This window comes from Squalius cephalus (assembly GCF_949319135.1).
Source record: "Squalius cephalus genome assembly, chromosome: 25".
Classification (NCBI taxonomy): domain Eukaryota; kingdom Metazoa; phylum Chordata; class Actinopteri; order Cypriniformes; family Leuciscidae; genus Squalius; species Squalius cephalus.
Window position 1 is genome coordinate 28,882,683 of NC_137146.1, and position 22,353 is coordinate 28,905,035.

Here is a 22,353-nt window from a genome sequence, read left to right on the forward strand (position 1 = left end):
CTGCGTCAATCTAGAGGAGGGAGGGGGGATTGCGTGCCCGCGCGCATGCGCAGACAGACGCTTCCCTGCATGGAAAACTGAAGCGGATCCATGTGACCCGCCTATCGGGATCATCATCGGCGCTACACACACACACACACACCCATGACTGACTGACTTCTGCCACACCAAAGATCACCGCAACCGGCTTCTGCTCGCTGTAAACACTGACGGAAGGCAGGTCTGAGGCGTCGGTCCGGTTCTGAGGGCATTGTTCGGGATGAGGCTGCAGTAACGGCAGGGAAGAGGAGTCTTCCCGAGAGTCCCTGTGTCTCTGATTACCTTTAGCTGAACCTGCAGACACAAAGGTAAGATCTGGCACAGGTATTACAGCAGATATGTAACGTTAACCAATGTCGTTATGAATATAGTATTAAATCTAGGCTGGGTGCTTGTAGATAAAAGCTAATGAACCCTATGTGTGTGTGATGGCTAGCAAGACAGCTAGTGTGTGTGTGTGTGTGTGTGTGTGTGTGTGTTTTATTTGTCTGTCTGTCTGTATGTATGGGTGTGTATGGGTGAGTGTGTGTATGGCGGTTAACCGGACAGCTTGTGTGTGTGTGTGTGTGTGTATGTCTGTGAGAGCAGACTGTACAAATGACCCTTACAAAAAGCACTGACTGTGATACCATATATACCAACAGATGGTAATACCATGGTATTTTGATATACACCATGGTATTAAATGATTACCATAGTATTTGTCCATGGCTAAGATGCCTCACCACAGTGGCTTTCAGTCAGAGGACACAGACCACCAAATATATGATCATGCTAGAATTGAAAAGGCAGCTTTATACTTGTGTAAAGACTCAATGTATACTATTTTAAACTGTATAATATACCAATTTAAAGTATTCTTGTTTGGAAAATATTTAGTATCTTTTAAGTTTTCTCCCCGCTATAGCTCTGTACTGTTAAACGTATTTATTTAAAGCAAATTCTAATTGTTTAGGCTACTTATTTATTTTAATCTAATTGTTAAATGTATTTATTTATTTTAAACTCAGTATTATTGTTTTCTTATTCATATAATCTGTATTAATCAAATCTAATACTAAATAAATATATTAAAATGATTAATATATTTATTTATTCATTTTCATTGTTTTATTTATTTATTTGTACATTTTTACACTGTTTTTCTCTCCCCCGCCCCCAGTTTAAAAGCATAAAATGATCGTAGTACTTCTCCTAGTGGGGTAAAATCACAGACACACACCATATATCTCACATGTCTTACCGTAGTGAAGCCGGCACACTCAACCCTGTCCTCTGGCTCTATACATACATGCATATATATTGTGCTCATATGTACCAATGCAAACGCTCACAGTCATATTACAGCACGTGTGTTATTTATGAGCCATTCAGTCCTTTAGTTAGATCAGCTTTGCAGCCGTTATTAATGTCAGTGTGCTATCGATTTCCCTCAGTCGGTCTGATTTATTGGAGTTTCACCATTGCATCTTGCTCTTTTATTTAGTTACATCTGCAATCATCACAATGCAAAATGCTTTAAAATAATAACTTCCCCTCCCTCTTGCAGCATCTCTTCTCTTCTCAGATGATGAGGGCGGGGCTATAACCTGTCACTCACATGAGATCGGCCAATAGCAAACCACACCCATCCAATCAATTCCTCAGACACAATCAAGCCCCGCCCACATTTGTTCTTGTTCCAGAAGCGTTTCACTCGGATATGCGACACAATAGAGGAGAAAAGACGAGCGCAACTACAGTTTCATGCGGACTTTAAAGAGATGTTTGATTTGCTTTGATGTATTATATATTTGTATTTTATTTCAGATTTATTTAATAGTTTTTAATGTTTTTAATAGTTTTAGTGCACTGATCCAGATGTCACAGAAATGACTTTGCAAATGCGCAGGGAGTTTCTCTGTTACTGCTGATTCCTGTCAAACCAGTTGTGAAAGAGTCAAGGTTATTCAGGAGAACATAAGCCCGTTGTTTTAAGTGAAATGCCAGTTTTAAACAATGGAGGAAAGCATTTCTGGGGAATACTTGGAAAATAGTTTCCCTGATTGACCATTTTATTTTTAGGATGCATTACAATCCGTTATAATAATATGCAAATGATATTCAAAAGGCGTGTAAGATTAGCATATTCTTTTCTTGTATTCGATGAGCTGCTATGGCTAAACGGTGAGTAGAATATTACAGAATGAAATGTAAGTATTTTTGTTCTCCTCCAGGTGCACACGGGGCGGTACATGGTCTTCTCTCGAACACACTCCCACCCTGACCCTTCACTTCAGTGACCTTCAGCTCCTCCCTGACCCGACCCATAAACCCCACAGCTCTCCTCAGTCCGACCCGAAAGCAGCCGATAGCATGGCCACAGCCAAACCCAAAGGCCAGAACTCTCTGGCGCTTCACAAGGTGATCATGGTCGGGAGCGGCGGTGTGGGAAAGTCGGCTTTAACTTTGCAGTTCATGTACGATGAGGTGAGCATGCTTTCCACACATTACAAAAATACTTCCTTCCACAGACATCATGAAAGTTAGGGATGTCACCATATCGGTATCGGCCGATATATGTTCATCTTTAATGTTAGCGTTATCGGTAGGGCTGTAGTCAACCAAAGAAATGCTTAGTCGACCAAAGTCCTGTCCTGCGCAACAATTAGTCGACGAAAAAAAAAAAAGACGCGATGTTTTGCATTTTGATTGAACATTTATTAAACAATTGACCGTTCGCAAAACCCCGCCCTCGAACGCTCCTCGTCCAATCCTAGCTCAGCAGCTGTAACTAAGGAGAAGGACCTCCGTCAAACATTGCGATTTCAGCACATGGTGAAACGATGCGCCTATGGCACCTGCAAGTCTGACACTAGGTACCACAAAAGTTTAGAGGGAGGGGTCGTTTTTTTCGCCTTTCCAAAACCCAAGACCCAAGCGGAAAGATGCCGACAGTGGATTAAGCAGTGTGGGAGACCTCACTCACAGCTAAATGCCTCGAAGATTAATAAGCATACATATGTCAGCGTATATAATATATAAGCGTCAGTCACGCCCGTTTCACATATACTCCGTAGTCCGTTTACAGTGCGCTTGCAGTGCGTATTTTTTTCCCGCACCCATGTTAACAGGTAACTTAAAGCTTTCACACTGCACGCGGATGCTGCAATCGTTTCTGCACCGAGTCTATTTTATAGTATGTTGAATTAAAGTGACAGCGCATGGTTCTTGGTCAAAACGAACACAGATTGACATGAAAATATAATAATCTCACCATAAATGCATTTAATAAAATAAAATGTAGTAAACTCACCATAGCCTAATTTTGTATTTTTGGACTTGCAGACTTGGAGGAGTTACGTTTGCACACAAGCACACACACACACACACACACACACACGACTTGTTTAAATACATTGATATTGTTAATAAATAACAATAAATTGTTGTTGTACCAGCAATATCTTCAAGTTTTGTTTTTCACTGTATTAATCTCAAATGTCATGATTTGCCAATGCAAGAGAGTAACAGTTAGCCTACCGGCACCTTTTTTCCCCCACTTCAAGCACTGGCCTCGATTGTTGTAATATTCCCGTCTTTGCTTATTTTAACATTTTGAGCATATCCCTCCACTGCATATTGCAGCCCTTTCTGTCGTGCTCTGGAGGATATGTCTGCTGCATTACTATGGAGCTCAACCCAGCCATGTGTCTGTTTCTCAATTGTTTGACGGGCGTGGTAACAATAACTAGGGGGCGTGGCTTTTGCGAACGGTCAATTGTCATAGAGCATTTATAAAACAACAACGAAAAACTTTTTTTTTTTTAGTTTTTTTAATTGACACCTGGGATCCCCCGCGAAACGGTTCTCATTCGCGCTTGAATAAGGCCTGCGACACACTGGCTGCTGGCGTGGGAGTCTCAGCTGCTGTGGCGTGTCTGTTTTTATTTCGGCTCCCATGTTAACAGGTTGGAGTTTGCACACTGCCTGCGCGAGACACGAGTCTCAGGCGCGGCTCGAGCCACGCGGAAAACGCGTGCATGCTAGAAATAGAACCGACTGAGTGTTCCAGCAACGGGAGTGTTCTCTGGCTATAGAGCGCAGAACAGCGGAGTGTGTGTGGACCGAAGTGCATGTCTGAGCTTGTGTTTTGGATTAAGCTGTGTTGCTTTGACATTGTGGAAAATAGAATAATAGAAACAAAATGTATTAGACTTTTTACCTGTTATTATAAATCTAAATTAATCTCGTTTTTAATTTAGGCTAACTTAATTTCGTTTTTCTTTATTTAAATTTTGTTTTTCTTTATTTAAATTTCGTTTTTCTTTATTTAAATTTCGTTTTTTCTTTATTTAAATTTCGTTTTTTTCTTTATTTAAATTTCGTTTTTTCTTTATTTAAATTTCGTTTTTCTTTATTTAAATTTCGTTTTTTCTTTATTTAAATTTCGTTTTTTTCTTTATTTAAATTTCGTTTTTTCTTTATTTAAATTTCGTTTTTTTCTTTATTTAAATTTCGTTTTTTCTGTTTTTAAATTTCGTTTTTTTCTTTATTTAAATTTCATTTTTCTTTATTTAAATTTCGTTTTTCTTTATTTAAATCTACCCTTTACTGTCTCAGTAATTTGTTAGTCAGAAAAATATTAGACTACCTTAAAAGTATTGCTTAAGTTAACAGACTGTGTGTGTTTTATATCACTAGTGCAGTGTCCGTTCTCAGAGAATAAGCCCTGCTCGCGTGAGGTGCGCCGCTTCCCGCTCGCGCTGTTCTGTAGTTTACTATTAATTCTGAATGTGTCGCGTCTCACGTGTCTGTCTATATTGCACCAAATGCGACACTGCACTCCCTTGTGAAGTCGATTGGATGAACGGTTCTCGAAATAATCAAAATGCAAAGGGACAGACAGACACATAGATATTACTACCTATATTCCTTACTGAGCGTGAAGCAGCAGTGCAGCCTACGAGTGTGGTGCGCTAAACTGTGGCGCTGTTAGAAAATAGCCTAAATTAAAGCATTTAAAGTTGGGGATAAAACATAGGCTAATTATATTTAGAATGCAGTAATATATAACTGCTTATAAAGGAATAAATATCAAGAAGTAAATCAATGAAAATTTCTTTATTGGTGAAAAAAAAAAAAAAAAAAAAATGCAACTGGTCGACCAATGAGAATGTCAGTCGACCAAGACGGCATCGACCGATTAGTCGACTAAACGACTAAAGTTGACAGCCCTAGTTATCGGCCTAAGAAAATTTGGCCGATATCTTAAAGCTGATAAATAATGGATTATTTCCTTCAGCTGAGACGCTTCAGATGCACTGTTCAACATTAAGGGTTTGAATTGCTTGAAATATGATCGGAATCACTTCAAAAAGGAAAATACAGTAAAGTGCAACATGTCATATAAGCTGCATAAAATTATAATGAGAACATCATTATTATTATGTACTTAGGACATGGCTTTTAATGGTGAGACTTTTGTTTTTGTAAACAGGCTCTCAAAAATGATATAAAAATGTGGATTTAGATTTATCGGCCAATATATCGGTTATCGGCTTTCAGATATAAAGAAAGTTATCAGTATCGGCCCCAAAATCTTCATAATCGGTTCATCCCTAATAAAAGTACTATTATATTTTAATTAAGTTTTTTTAATTTTTTTTTTATAATGTTATGAATCACCACTCGGTTTTGTAATTTGCCCTTATGGAAAATAGCATGGAAAATATTAGGGCTGGGTAAAAAATATCGATTTTAATTTTTACGAACCGATATCGATTCTTAAATCCCAAGAATCGATTAGTCATCCTGTTTTCAGCTGATGAATGAATGGAAGATTGTAGCGCGCATCCCATCCAATAAATCGCAATCATCTTTGTGCATTTGTTACTATTGATATGAAACAAAGTCTCAGATTTCAAATTACATCCATTTTCTTACGAAATTGAAAAACATAAATAGCGTTTTGTCGCTGTGGCGTGAGATCGCTCTGGCTCAGCTCTAGAGAAGCACATGATCTTCCGCATTAATAACACCAGTTACAGTGCGAGATAAACATGAATGAGCATCTGAAAGTGTGTTAAAAGGTAGAGTACAACTTATCGAAGTCCGTATCATGTGACATCGCTCAATCAGTGTTTCAACTGTGGAAAGACGTCAGTAAATCAGCTCATAAACAATGTCATGTAATGTCACATTTACCTCAGAAAAACCATAGCCAGTGACCATAAACTAGTTAGTCAGCGAGAAAAATTAACTCTAGCGAGGAGCATTTTGCTAAATATATGCACCATATTACATATTCATTATAATTTTTAATGTTCTTCAATTTTGAATGCATGTTTGAATAAATCTGGCAGGTTTTTATGACAGCCACCTTTTAAATGTTTATATTTCATATAACTTTATTATTGTAAAAATAAATAAAAGTGTAATTTAAGTGTTTGTATACAAATCAGTTCATTTTTACCTTCAGTATTATAGTAGGCTAATGAAGCCTATAGGCTACAACTGACTCCCATAGTTCACAGCATTAGTGAAGAGATGTGTTTTCCTTGAGAAAATGTGCCATGTATTGAACCTGATATCCAAAATAATCAATATTGAATCGAATCGGAATCGAAATCTAATCGAATTGCAAGCTTGTGAATCGAACTGTGAAATTTGTGTCAATACCCAGCCCTAGAAAATATGGATAATTCAAATATAAAGAATCATTGGTTATCGGTATCGGCCCAAAAGTTTCATATGGTGCATCTCTAGTATCGGGCATGCTCCCCCAAGAAAATGTGGATTTCTCTGGTCTACTACTGCACAATTGAAGACTTTTGAAGGCCAAAATAATTGATAAGAAATGGCTTTAAAACCATGTCAGTGGGCAGTAGATTATCTGTCAATACCGCTCTCTCCATCAGTCTGTCTTTTCTCTCAGTCTCTTCCCCTCCTAAAGCTGAGCTTTGACTGATAGTCTTCTCATTTCCCTCTCTATCAGTGTAGAAAGTAAACATAGGGTCACCTGATATTTATATGTTTTGTGAATCATTTTCCAATCAAGGTAATTTACTGAAGGCTACCAGGAAAGCTAAGTTTATTAAATTCATTCACAGTATGTACACATTCATTATTAAAATGGCTACATTATGGTCTCTTGTTTTCTCACATTGACAGTTACTAAAATTATTAAATATATGGCTGTTATGTAAATTATATAAACCTATTTTCTATTCAAAATGAATCAAAATTGTATTATTTAGCCTGATTATTTGTGTTGGTTGTTTAACATTTAGATCTTAAACCAGCTGTCAATTATGAAATGTTTAGTTTCCATCCACTTCTTATCTCGCACTTTATGGCCATTAACAAATGATCTTGACGCTGTGTAATATCCTTACAGCACTAAAGTCGAGTTAAGTTAAGTCGAGTTCAGGCAATTATTTCACATCCTTTATTATATACACCATTATTATTCAGACCTCTGTGACCTCATAGCTGATACAGATGAGTAATGCAGTAATGTTTACTGTAAATACATGTAGGGAAGTTATTAAATTATTATTATTATTATAACCACGTGATACAAACCCATCCTATGCGCTGTCGGTCAGTAAAAACAATGTATTCATATTTTTAAAAGAATGGACCGGCCCACATTAAAGTAAATGGTCCTCTGGCATTTGCCAGTCGGCCCCTGGAGAACAGAATCTGGCAGCTCTAATACATTAGCGTTAGGTTATGTTTTAGTCGTCTGTTAATATTTTAAATTTGCTGATGAGACCCTCCAGCGGTTACAGGTCATAGACTGTTTAAATGAAACCCACTCAGCAAATGCCCGCTGATCTCCCTGATCCTCTCCACATGTAAACCCCTGTCTCCTCCTCCTCCTCAGTTTGTGGAAGACTACGAGCCCACGAAGGCGGACAGCTACAGAAAGAAGGTGGTTCTGGACGGGGAAGAAGTGCAGATAGATATTCTGGACACAGCCGGGCAGGAGGACTACGCTGCGATCCGGGATAACTACTTCAGGAGCGGAGAGGGCTTCCTCTGTGTCTTCTCCATCACTGAGCTGGAGTCGTTTGCAGCAACTGCTGATTTCAGGTGATTTACACATCTTCAGCTTATTTAAAAGAGCTGTATTGATTTTAGACTTAAAGGGGTGGTTGATTTATGATTTCACTTTTCTAACTTTAGTTAGTGTGTAGTGTTGCTGTTTGAGCATAAACAACATCTGCAAAGTTACGACGCTCAAAGTTAGATCTTTCAGTGGTTATAATGTGAAGTTATGGGGTCCACCTCCTTCAAGTCCCAAAAATGTGCATGCCAGGGGCGATTCTAGGATTTTCATTTTAGGGGGGCTCAGCCCCCAATGAGGGTATGATTAAAAAAAAAAAAAAAGTTAGTTTATGGTCTAATGCTCATTATTAACTAGTTTCATTCATTCATCCAGTAACATGCATATGGCACGGTTTTATAATCACTGAGGTCCTGAATGTGAGGTATTTAGGGGGGTTGGGGGGCATGCTCCCCCGAGAAAATTTTGATTTGTCTGATCTACATATGTGCATTTTAAGATCTTTTGAAGGCCAAAAAAATTGGATAACAATAGCTTTAAAACCATGTGCGGGCAGCTGTTTTTTTCCCCACCTCATCAGCATCACACTCTTTTTCTCTTTGTTTTTCTCTTGCTCTGTCTTTTCCCCTCCTAAAGCTGAGCTTTGACTGATATAGGCTTTCCATTTTTGTCTGTCAGTGAAGAAAGTAAACATAGGGTCAACTGATAGGTTGATTTATGAATCATTTTCTCAGACAAAGCTACCAGGAAAGCTAGGTAACTAAGTTTATTAAATTCATTCACAATATGCACACATTCATTATTGATCTAGGCCTAATATATGGCCGTAGACAGGGCTTTATAATCAAAGAGGTCATAAATTTGAAGTTGTTATGGGGTTAAACATTTTTATTTCTCTGATATGTGCATTTCAAGACGTTTGAAGGCCAAAAAAGGATAAGAAATAGATTTAAAACCTGCTCTCTCCTCATTTCCATTACTCTGTCTTTTTCTCTCAGTCTCCTGATCTTGCCCTGTCTCTCTCTTCCCCTCCTAAAGCTGAACTTTTTTAATTTACTGAAGGCTACACATTGTATTATATTAATTTTCAACATGTACACATGCATTATTAATCTTGTGCCTATGAAAACGGCTTTGTTAATGTTTCTTGTCCCCTCACAATGACATAATTACACGTTATATAGGCCTATTTTCAGCTCAAAATGGCGAAATTAGACAAAATTACTCTAATATATGTATCATGATACACTCCTCCTGATTCATTATTACTTAATACAAAACTATATTTATTTATTCAAAACAAAATAACTCCACATGATGTTTCTCTCTCTGGGCCATCTAGTGCTTTCAGACAATGATGTGTGTCATTTCTGTGCATGGCTGCATAATGTAATGCCGAAATACATAATAATATGTTTTAAATTTTAAAAAGTAAATTAAAATAAATCATGATCGTTTTCTAAAGTATGTTTTCATGGGTGTTAATAGCATCATTTTTTGGGGAAAAAAACAACTATCACACTGTGATAGGCTGAAGGTGAACGCAGCGAAACCGTCCTGTGTTGCTCCCAATGCTCCAGTAACATTACATTATGTAAACTGCAATGCATTTATGACAAAGAACTGCACCGATGCAGATGTAATATCATAGCAATCTATCAATAAATGCACTCACGACACACCTATGTTCGCTCTGCTCAGCGCCCCTGCAGATTGAAAAATGCGCTAAATCCAAGCAGATCAGATAAGGGGAGGAGCCGAAACTTGACGCAGCTTGTCGCCGTTTCAAATGAGTTTTTTTAAAGGGGACTGAAGCGATCAAAAATGTATTAACCCCTTAACTGTCACCGTCCCACAGGTGGGACGTTTGCCATTATATTTTTAAAACAATAATATCTTAGTAAAAACCTTAAGTAATATTGACAAACTATATATCATTTGAAAGCTTACAATCTCTAGTTTTCATATGTGGTATTTGTTTTTTAAAATAAATTACACAGGAGCAATAATTTATCAAATTGCAACAAGAATATTTCATACTCATTAGGCGTGTTTAGGTCTTTATTCTGAAATAGTGAAAAACATGAAAAATCATGAAAGATTGTTAGAAACCTCAGATTATTTTCATGCCAAGAATTCAAAATACAACACCAATTCAATTTAATGAGAAAAAAAGTGCTGAAAATGTTTTAAATATAAAGAAAAATATTATGTATTCTCGGATTTGTGATGCGGCTGAGAGCTATAACGTGGGTTTTTTTGCGTTTATTAGAGGTTGAATTCAAATCAAATTCATCCAAACTGCCCATACTACTTCTGAATAGGATGTCTACTTCATAAATTATATGAAAATTATGGAAAAATATAGTTTAGATCACTAAAACCATATATGGAAATGAAGGCGCCCTTATATGGTCAGTAAGGAAGCTTGGATGTGATCTAATGAAAAAACTATGGTACATGTGCCCCAAACAAAATCTTATAGAAAGCTCATTTTTTTAGATATCAACCTCAAATTTGGAACACAACTTGTTCAGATTTTTGGTTTTGATTTTCTTGTAATTTTAGAGTAAAAAATGTTTTGTAAAATATATATTTTATATAAAATATAAATGATCATATTTTTACTTTATACATTTTCATAAACTCAAACTTCTATAACTTTTTTTTTCTGTTTCACTTTCATAATTTATTTCACTTCTACAATAATCTGCCAAATGTCTTTTTTGCGTTTATTTATTCATGGTTGATGTAACATGGAGCATGCTTTCAATGAGCCTGTCCATTTGATACATGATCATGCATGAAATCCAGGGGGATTTTTTTGTCCTTTTTGTGGGAGGTTTTAGTTACAACACACTAGATTCTATGTTTGGTAAAGTCTTCTGATCAGAAAGAACCCACCCTCATAAACTTTGTCCAATAATGATCAGGAAAGTCATTCCAATAAGTCTCAATGTCCAACCAGAGCAGCCAGAGCCGTATCTAAGGCTTGTAAGATCTCAGCAACTCAGCTGGCCTATGGGCTCTTTGAAAATGGATATTTACACAACCGTTGTCCAATCCATGGCTGATTGTCTGTGGTTGCTAATCACATGTCCACGTGCATTTTGAAAACACCTGCTGATTGTTTGTAAACGTGCATCAAATGAACTGGCAATCAGCAGGAGCAGCCATTTCATTTGCACCTTCACTCCATGGTTTGTGACATGAATCCACAGAGGCCAAACAACAAATTTTATACACTTTTAGAAGTGATAGACAAGGTTTGTGAATCTAGTGAAGAAGAGCTGAATGAGGAATCTAGTGATGAGGAGCCAGACCTACTTTTTTCAGAAGTGAATGCATCTGAAGCATCTCTAGATCGGTAAGTTGCATTATACTCTTTCCCAATTTGTGATAGGGAGCAGTGTGTAAATGTGATATGTAATTATGTGGGCCTATTCTATTTATATCTTGAAATATTTTGCTATATTTATATTTTTTTATATATGTTAGGGAGTAGCTTGCAAATGTGTAATTATGTATATTTCTGTTGAAATTTATCTCATGAAACACATTGCTATATTTGTAAATGTAAATGCCTATATATGGGATTTGTAAATATATATTTTTATGTGTGCATTTGTCTATATATATATTTACATTTTTATATATTGTTGTGATAGGCATTCAGATGATTCTTTTGATGACGACTGCCAACCATCAACCTCTGTGGCATCATTTCCAACTGCTTCTAGTAGTTTTGGAGAAAGAGAAGGAGCCAGAAGCAAAGACAAAACAAGAGGGAGAAGCAGTGACAGAGGAAGATGGAGAAGCAGTGGCAGACTAAGAGAAAGAGGGGAAAGCAGTGACAGAGGAAGAGAGAGAAGCAGTGACAGACAGAGAGGAAGAGGGAGAAGCAGAGACAGAGGAAGATTGAGAAGCAGTGGCAGACTGAGAGAAAGGGGGAGAAGAAGTGACAGAGGAAGAGGAAGAAGCAGAGACAGAGGAAGATTGAGAAGAAGTGACAGAGGAAGAGGGAGAAGCAGTGGCAGACAGAGAGGAATAGGGAGAAGCAGAAACCGAGGAAGAGGGAGAAGCAGCGGTAGAGGGAGAGACAATGGTCATGGCAGAGAAAGATCTTCATCTGGCTCCAGTGGTGTTTCCACTAGCACCGATGATCGATGGTACACCCAAGAAGAGCCTGATGTTTCACCACCAGTGATAAAATTCAGACCAGCTCGAACACCTGGACCTCAAATTATTGAAACCGATTCCTACAGTCCTCTGCAGTTGTTTCAACTTTTTTTTTCATCCTCGGTTTGTCAGACCATCATCCGGAATTCGAACAGCTATGCTGCTGAGCACCTGGAGACAGCAAGAAGGCCAAGGCAGGAAATCTCCCTGAAGGACTTTTTCTCATTCCTCTCAGTAGTGATATATATGGGTTTGGTGAAGCTGCCTTCAGTTTCAGACTACTGGAATGGGTCCAGACTGTATGGCATTAGGTTTCCAGCATCAGTGATGTCCTGCAGGAAATTTCAGGCCGTGTCCTCAGCACTCCACCTCAGCGATCCTAAGGTAGATGCTGAGAATGCAAAAAATAAAGGAACCCCTGCGTTTGACCGTCTGAGCAAAATCAAACCAGTGTATGAGCAGATTCGGGAAGGATGTAGAAGTTTTTATCACCCACATCAGAAAATCGCTATTGACGAAAGAATGGTGGCATCAAAGGCAAGGATATGTCTGAAGCAATACATGAAAGCGAAACCAACAAAGTGGGGGTACAAGCTTTTTGTCCTTGCAGACTCCCTAAATGCCTATACTTGGGATTTTTTCATCTACGAAGGGAAATCTCCAGTAGCTCAGAGCCAGCAAAACAAAGGTCTGAGCTACGAATCGGTCATGGCTCTGGTGGATGAAAAGGTCTTGGGATCAGGCTACAAATTATATGTGGACAACTTTTACACCAGCCCGATGCTCTTCAGGGACCTCCTCCAGAAAAACATCTCTGCTTGTGGGACTATCAGGAGCAACAGGGTGGGCTTTCCACAAACCACCCAAAACAAGCTGCCCAAAAATGCTCCCCGGGGAAGCATAAGGTGGAAAAGGGACAACCAGCTTCTCTTTGTCCAATGGAAGGACACAAGAGAGGTATTGATGTGTTCCTCATTCCATTCGGCAAATGGAGATCAGACTGTTCAGAGGAGAGTGAAGACAGGAGATGGAGAATGGACCGTTATGACTGTTCCAATTCCAGCAGTAGTGTCAGACTACAACAAGCAAGCAGAATTTTTTCAGTGGATGATGCAAAAAATTTTTGCAGATATGTTTATATTTTATGTATTGACTTTTATGTATGCTTTTTTACACAGGCACATGGGAGGAGTGGATGTGTCCGATGCCCTCATCGGTTACTACTCCGTTCTAAGAAAAACCAGAAAGTGGTACCGCTCCCTTTTCTTTCACTTTGTGGACATTGCGGTGGTTAATGCTTTCATTATCCACCAGCATCTGGCTGCAATGCAAAGCAAGAGGGCAAAAAATCAGAGGGAATTCCGGGAAGCCCTTGTACAAGAGCTCGCTGATTGGGTGCCGCCTCCTGTTGCTCCTGCTGCTCCTGCTGCTCCTGGTGCTCCTGCTGCTCCTGGTACTCCTGCTGCTCCTGGTGCTCCTGCTGCTCCTGGTACTCCTGCTGCTCCTGCTTCTCACCATCCAGCAGGACACACTCCAAAACACATACAACCATCCAGTAAAGTGAGAAGAAGATGCAGAATGTGCCACCAGAAAACCCCTGTAATCTGCAGTATGTGTGACTTGCCTCTCTGCTTCGTTCCAAAGCGAGATTGCTTCAGTCGCTGGCATGATGGTGACATTTTGTAATCCTTAGCTCTGAATAGTTGTAAATAGTTGCAAATAGTTGTAAATAGTTGTAAATAGTTGTAAATAGTTGCATATAGTTGTATGAACAGTTTGTCATTTCGATTTATATAACCACTGTAGATACTATATACTTTTTATTTTGTTTTATTCCTATGTTCAAAAACAATTTATACACAATCAAATTTTGTGTGTTGTGGTGTTGTGAGATAAACAATTTATACACAATCAAATTTTGTGTGTTGTGGTGTTGTGAGATCAAGTAGTAAAGAAGTGTCACCAATGAAGCATGGGAATCCCCAATGGAGGAAAAAATGACACCTAGTGACCTTTGTTGTTACAGCAGCTAAAAGTCTCACAGAAGCTACAAGGTTTGTGATATCAATTCCAAATTTGGAACAAAACTTGTACATATTTTGGGCTTCAAATTCCTAGCATTTTTAGGGTAAAACCTCTTTTGGATTATATATTTTTTCATAAAATAAATATGTTTTTATTATAAACCTTTTTTATTATAATAAACTTAAATTGCTATAACTTTTGATTTATTAATTTTTTTCAACTGCAGACACTTGTACCATAAACCTCCAAGTGTTCTCTTAAAAACAAGACCAGAATCAAGCTTCTATTAAAAAGCATTCCAGAATTACAACCATTTAAATTTAGACATCCCCTTTTTAAGTGTAAACTCAAAAAGGGGGGTGACAGTTAAGGGGTTAATCAAATATTTTTTAGGGGGGCTGGGCAGAAGTTTAGGGGGGCTGAAGCCCCCCTAAAAAGGGCCTAGTGACGCCCCTGGTGCATGCATCCTTCACAAAAGTAATCCATCTGGCTCCAGGGGGATAAACGAAGGCCTTCTGAGGGTAATCTGTGCGGTTTTGTCGTAAAAATATACATATTTAAAACTTTATAAACGAAAATAACTGGCTTCCGGCAACGGTCGACTCGCGTTCACGGAGATGGATGCCGGCGTATGATGTAGCGTAGGAAGCGTCGTGACGTAGAATCTGTGAAATGCTACTGGTGCATCTTCCTTTGACGCCCGCGCGCGCGTAACCTTACAGTTTTAAATAAGTTTAAGCATCCAGGGTAGATGCAGGCCCGAACCATTTTAAGCCTAATAAAAAACTTAAGTATAGCTAAATCAAATAACTCTTCACGGAAATCCTGAGTGGAGTTTTGTTTTGCTCTGCTCTACGTCTACGTTCGTTCTACGTCACAACGCTTCCTACGCTACGTCCTACGTCATACACCGGCATCCATCTCCGTGAACGCGCGTCGACCGTTGCCGGAAGCAAGATATTTTCATTTAGACAGTTTTAAATATGTATATTTTTACGACAAAACCGCACGGATTACCCTCAGAAGGCCTTCGTTTATCCCCCTGGAGCCGGGTGGATTACTTTTGTGAAGGATGCATGCACAGTTTTGGGACTTGAAGGAGGTGGACCCCATAGCTTCACATTATAACCACTGAAAGATCTAAGACATTTTCTAAAATAACTGAAAATATGTTCGTCTGAAAAATTATTGACATATGCATCTCGAACGGCTTGAGGGTGAGTAAATCATGGGTTTAATATCATTTTGGGCCGAACTATCCCTTTAAGGACTACAACAAATGGCTGGTAGGGACTACAATGAGCTTCTTCACGGGTTAGTGATATCACTAACCCTCAAATTTACATAAACCCCGCCCCTGGGTTAGTGACATCACTAACCCTCAAATTTACATAAACCCCGCCCCCGGGAACACGCAGTCCATGTTGAGAAGAGGAGGAGTTGTTGTAGTCGAGCACATTTGTGAGTTCAAGCCATAGACTGTAAAAAAATATGGACGTAGTGTCCGTGACGTCACCCGTAGGTTTCTGAAGACCGTTTTTGAAGCCTAAAGTGGGCGTGGCCGACCGTCGCCATCTTGACAGCGCGTCACTCCCGGATTTATTTATTTTTACAGTCAGACAATGAGCTGAGGTAACGTGACGGCTAACAGACAAATGGCTAATGATGACTAATGACCACAGCAGCGGGAATCCACCTGTCACTCAAAAGCGGACACCCTTAATTATGCAGAAATTTAAGGCTTAATATAATGTAAACGGATGAGTTATAAAAAAAATATATAACACCCCCCTCACAGTCGTCATGAAGGGCAAAATTAGCTGTATAGACCAAAGCCACTTTTTGCTCCAGGCTGTAAACGTGTGTTTTTCTGCTGTAAAGTTGGGCATTTCAACATGCGGGAGATGCAGATTTGACTCACTTTTGCAACCAGTCGATGAATTGCCGTTTAATTCACTTCCGCGTTGGTTTCAAGAGAGAGACAGGGAGGGAGGTTGCCGCTTGGCTCAAGCTCAAGCTGTCTCATTCGTCTTTTCACTTGCGATACAGTACGCAACACAGACGCAATATCATGTCACTCTGTAGGCGTCTTACAACAGTTCCCACACGAGCGATTTATAGATTATCATGACAGAATATGCTAATCAAAGACTAGAAGATAGTTAACTCCACATCAGCAACATAAATGCATCAACTAACACAGTAACTCGTTAGGGGCGACACTTTACAATAAGATCTCAATAGTTAATGCTAACAAAGAGCAATGTTTTTTTACAGCATTTATTAACCTTTGTTAATTTTAGTCAATATAAATGTTCATGTTAGTTCACAGTGCATTAACTAATATTAGCAGATACAACTTTTTACCCTACATATATTGAGATTAACATTAATTAAGATTAATAAATGCTGTAGAAGTATTCATTATTAGCTCATTTGAACTAATGTTAACTAATTAAACCTTATTGTTATCGGTTTAAGATTTGTTAACTTTAGTAAACTACATTAGTTAACACGAACTAACAATGATAAACCCTTCTAAAGCATGTGGGTAGTGTTAATTGCAACTAATACATTGTTAAAATCAGTATCTCTTAATATTATTTATTAGACCTGAGTTTACAATAAACAGTTGTATTTTTTATTAACTAACATTGACTGTAACAAATGCATTGCTTATTGTTAGTTCATGCATTAACTCACATTAACCAATAGAGCCTTAGTGTAAAGTGTTTCCATTTTATATTTATTTCCTTTTTTGCTTTAACATTATTATTAGTAATGGTACTTTAATTGGATGTAGATGAAAATATATAGTTTTGCACATACTTAAATCACATTAGTTAAAAGGGTTCGACGTTTTTTGTTGTTTATGCTTTTGACTGCTTTTATGGATATTGATTTCCATTAGAGTTATATCTGACATAGAAACATTCCTCCGTCTCAGAGAGCAGATCCTGCGTGTGAAAGAGGACGAGAACGTGCCCTTCCTGCTGGTGGGGAATAAGTCTGATCTGGAGGACCGGAGACAGGTGAGCGCCGACGAGGCCAAGGCCCGGGCGGACCAGTGGGGTGTGTGTTACGTGGAGACGTCTGCCAAGACCCGCGCCAACGTAGACAAGGTCAGTGTGTGTGTGAGCCTGAACCTGAGGCTGTATAGTGGAGAGATGGACAGTTTCTGGTAGCCTGGTTAAAACCAGACCATTCTCAGTAGTAACTGAGTTATGGTCTGGCAAAGCTTCATTAATAACTCATTTCCAAAGGGGCGTCACCAACGGACGTCGCTCAAATGCCTCTGGGCGCAATTGGATAGACCTAAAACCAATCAGAGCGATCGTCATCGTGTAAAGCCATATGCTGCGTCCAAGTTACACTACGCCATAAAAGTATGTACTCTTTTTGTGAAGAAAAGGTATTTACTTTTGAATGTGTAGCAGAAAAGTAGGCAAGCTTTGGGACATACTCGTCATCTTTATCGGACGGATCTGTCGCATAAACTGCCCTGTCAATCATCTTGTCACAGTTAAAATCCTCTATTAAATCTAATTTAATTTCCTACCGTTTCGGAGAGAAATGTAGTAGCACGTTCATCTGCCAGTGGGTCTTTCATGGAGACTGTCCTCATGTGTTTGCAATTTGAATATAATAATGCATTTAAAAGTTGGTGCACTTAACGGACATCGTTCAAATGCCTCTGGGCGCAATTGGATACTAGACCTAAAACCAATCAGAACGATCATCATCGTGTAAAGCCCGCCTCAACATTTCTGATTGGTGCCTCGATTTCGACGGCATGGAAATCGGCTTGAATGAGCTCTTTGCCAGACTACTTCTCAAGCAAATCTAAATTTGCTGGAAGTTGTCTGGGTTTTCCCAGGCTAAGTTTCTGGGCAAATGCTGTTAAACTGCATCCTCTACACTGCGATTATTGACAACACATGATATCTCTGGGATTTGGTCGAATAATTAGGCGATATTTTGCTGAGTGTGTTTTTGTGCTGATGTCTTGACTGGTTTATTAGGGCCCTATGAAATCCGTTTTATTTTTTTCCTGAATTCAGTTTTATTTTATTTTTTTCAAATTCTTAATTTTTGTAAAGTTTTTTTTTTATCCCGTTTTTATTTTTTTAGACTCCCATTTTAATGGTTAAATTAAAAAATGTTTAATCAAAAAGCATGTGTAATTAATTGAAATCATGAAACTTAGACAATATAACAATAATTTATTAAAAGTTTAACAACAATTACATGTTTTTCGCCCTATGAATATTTTTTTTTCTCTCAGATTCGCTTGTATTTTTAACTAAATTCTGTGTTTTCTGTTTTAAGTTTTCTGGATTCCATTTTTAATCTAATGATCAATTAATTGATTAACATGATTAATTGAATTAACAAAAAACATTTAATAATAAAAAAAAAAAATCATTTCTATTCTAATCATTTTTTTATTTATTTTTAAATGTGTATTAATTTTTCTGGCAATCAAATTAATGCATAAATCATTAATTTAATTTATCTTTCAATCATATGAAATTAAACACTTTTTTTGTCAAACTAAGTGCTGCACAACAGAGCTTTACTGTTAAAATTAAAACATGGAAGACAAATTTAGAAATTTAATTTAAATTATAATTTATTATTATTATTCATACATTGAGGCTGTATTCTACTGTACAACAGTAATATATTTCTGTCACAATTTCTTCAAGTTAAACCAAACTTTTATTTTGACGTGTTGCGGTGAAGACCTTTGAGTTTCTGTGTGTTTATGATATATGATGACAGTTTTCCTCAAATGAAAAGGGTAAAATGCTCATGAAGAGACTCTCAGAGCGACTCTGGAGATGAAGTTATTATTCAACAAAAAATCTGCGTTATACTGTAAATTCCGTTTTTAATGTCTGGATTCTGCATTGGTGAAATCAAATGGCCCCAGTTTAGTCCTGTCATGGACGGCTGCCCCCCAAAGCTTTTCATATATTCTTATTGCAAAAATAATGTTATAATTGATATTGTGTGTGTATATATATATATATATATATATATATATATATATATATATATACACAGACCCTTTCCAAAAAATTAGAATATCATGGAAAAGTTTATTTATTTCCATAATTCCATTCAAAACGTTAAACTTCCATAGATTATAGATTCAGGGCCCACAACTTAAACAATTTCAAGTATTTAATTGTTTATTTGTACATAATTTGGGCTTCCAGCTCATAAAACCCACGAAATCAAAATCTCAGAAAATTAGAATATTACATGAAATCACACAGTAATTACACAGTGATACCATGGTCATTGAACCAGGTTTTGGTTATTTTGGCAGTGTGGGCCGGTGCAAATCCTGCTGGAAAATGAAGTCCGCATCTCCATAAAGCTTGTCTGCTGAAGGAAGCATGAAGTGCTCTGGAAATGTCAGCACAGTGGACCAACACCAGCCGATGACATGGCTCCCCAAACCAACACAGACTGTGGAAACTTCACACGGGACTTCAAGCATCTTGGATTGTGTGCCTCTCCATTCTTCCTCCAGACTCTGGGACCTTGGTTTCCAAATGAGATGCAAAATTTGCTCTCATCAGAAAAGAGGACTTTGGTCCACTGTGCTTTATTAAATCCAGAGTCAACGCAGCCGTCTACCAGGACATGTCCAGAGCACTTCATGCTTCCTTCATTTTCCAGCAGGATTTGCACCGGCCCACACTGCCAAAAGAACCACAACCTGGTTCAATGACCATGGTATCACTGTGTAATTACTGTGTGATTTATATATATATATAGTATATATTAGTGCTGGGAAAAAATTTATCGCGATTAATCGCATCCAAAATAAAAGTTTGTGTTTGCATAATATATGTGTGTGTACTGTGTATAATTTTTTTGTATATATAAATACACACATATGCATGTATATATTTAAGATTTTTATTTATTTATATATAAATTATTTATATTTATATATAATATAAATTATGTAGAAATGTATATACAGTATATACATGCAAATATTTCTTAAATAAATACATGCATATGTGTGTATTTATATATACAAAATAATTATACACAGTACACACACATATATTATGCAAACACAAACTTTTATTTTGGATGCGATTAATCGCGATGAATTTTTTCCCAGCACTAATATATATATATATATATTAGTGCTGAATATATATTCATATACTTTTTTTTTAAATATCAATTATTAGCATTATTAAAAAAAAAAAAAAAATTCAAGCTGGTGTTCTTGATTGCAGGTTTTCTTCGACCTCATGAGGGAAATTCGAGCCAGGAAGATGGAGGACAGCAAGGAAAAGAACGGAAAGAAGAAGAGGAAAAGTCTGGCCAAACGAATCCGCGAAAGATGTTGCATTTTATAGTCTCTGATCCTCTACTCTTCCTCTTTTGCATATACTGTACCTGTACGTTCTGTGTTTCTGCCCTGTTGCTGACTCATCCTCCGCCGCTGTGTGTGTGTGTGTGTGTGTGTGTGTGTGTGTGTGTCAGGTGTAGGGTTTTGGACCGTCTGATACAGTCCATTCCTAGTGTCCATGTCTGACTGGAGTCTCTTTAGTGTCAAATCACTCATATGGTCCAAAAGCACAGGACGCAGGAGCATTTGTCCTTGAGTTCCCAGATGTGTTTAACATCAGTCCTGGGTGATCCGATCTCAAACGGGCGGCACTAAACACAGGTGAATTTGTTGAAATGTTGTGATTCAACCACTTTAGGGTCAGTCAGATTGTATAATGTTTCTTCTGCTCACCAAGGCTGCATTTTTTGGTTAAAATAAATACAGTAATATTGTGAAATATTACAATTTTAAACGGTCAGTTCTCTATGTGAATATACAGTAAAGTGTAATTTATTCCTGTGATCAAAGCTGAATGTTCAGCATCATTACTCCAGTCTTCAGTGTCACATGATCCTTCACAAATCACTCTAATATGAGGATTTGCTGCTCAAGAAACATTTATGATTATTATCGGAAGAAGAACATAAAACTTTTGCAACATTATAAATGCCTTAATTGGCACTTTTGATCAGATTAAGGAATCTTTGCGGAGTAAAAGATTAGATTAAATCTCACTGACCCGAAGTGTTTGAGTGCTAGTGTAGTCATGCACTCGTTGCATTAACACGAGTGTTGTGTTCGGATCACCTGAAGAGGATGGTAGTACAGGTGTGTGTTTGAGTTATTAGTTTAACACTGGATGAGCCTTTTATTTACATTACATATTGCATAACTCCAGTCTTAATACTGAGAATACAGTAGCTGAGCGACTAATGGGCTTTGGGAAAAAATGACATGTAAAGCTTTATGTGAAAATGATGCGTTGTTTATTTGTTGGTTAGTGGCTGAACATTTAGTAACTGTTACGCATAACAAGTGCAGCACACTAACAAGCGATGCGATGTGTGTGAGTAACCCGTTTTTATTAATGACCGAATATTCCATCATGGCGATATGAGTTGCAAACAGGAAGAGTGTGTGTGTTGACTTCCTGAAGCCTTGATGTCCGTTGTGAATGTGACACACACCCTTACAGTCTCTTTAGTGTCGGATCATTTCAGTTTGATGACAATCATGCTTTTCATACGTGATGTGACACCCCGAACAGCTCACACACACTCACGCTTCCAGTCCTAACCAGAGAAACACACTCTCATCTTCATGGAAATCGCTCCAGTGATTGATGTTTTTTTCCAGTTTGCTTTTCTGCTTTTTTTTAATTTTTATTTTATATATATGTATTGTTAATGTAATGCTTATTTCGGCGGTTTCAAAACAAAATAAATTTTTCTAATTTATATGTGCTTTTATTATTCACAGGGAAATTGATTTTATACTCAGTACCATTTCCATCATACCTCTATATATGCTTTTAATTGGAAGGAAAATGGTTATATATCCCAGATATGTCATTTACTCTGCAGCGGTGGCACAGAAGCGCTTCTGAAGCGGGACTGCTTAATGAGGGGCATAAATGCATTTACAACGCAATTATAACTGCATATTGTGATACTAGAGGCTGAGTTAT

The 22,353-nt window shown here is 37.8% G+C and overlaps 1 protein-coding gene across 1 annotated transcript; it reads left to right on the forward strand.

The window, feature by feature from the left end:
- The first annotated feature begins 17 nt into the window (after positions 1-17).
- Positions 18-22,123, forward strand: ralaa (v-ral simian leukemia viral oncogene homolog Aa (ras related)). Its single transcript, XM_079863179.1, has 5 exons — positions 18-347; positions 2,256-2,508; positions 7,910-8,118; positions 17,244-17,418; positions 20,569-22,123. The coding sequence occupies exons 2-5, from the start codon at positions 2,395-2,397 to the stop codon at positions 20,689-20,691; spliced, it is 621 nt and encodes a 206-aa protein (XP_079719305.1). The 5' UTR covers positions 18-347; positions 2,256-2,394; the 3' UTR covers positions 20,692-22,123.
- The last annotated feature ends 230 nt before the right edge of the window (positions 22,124-22,353 follow it).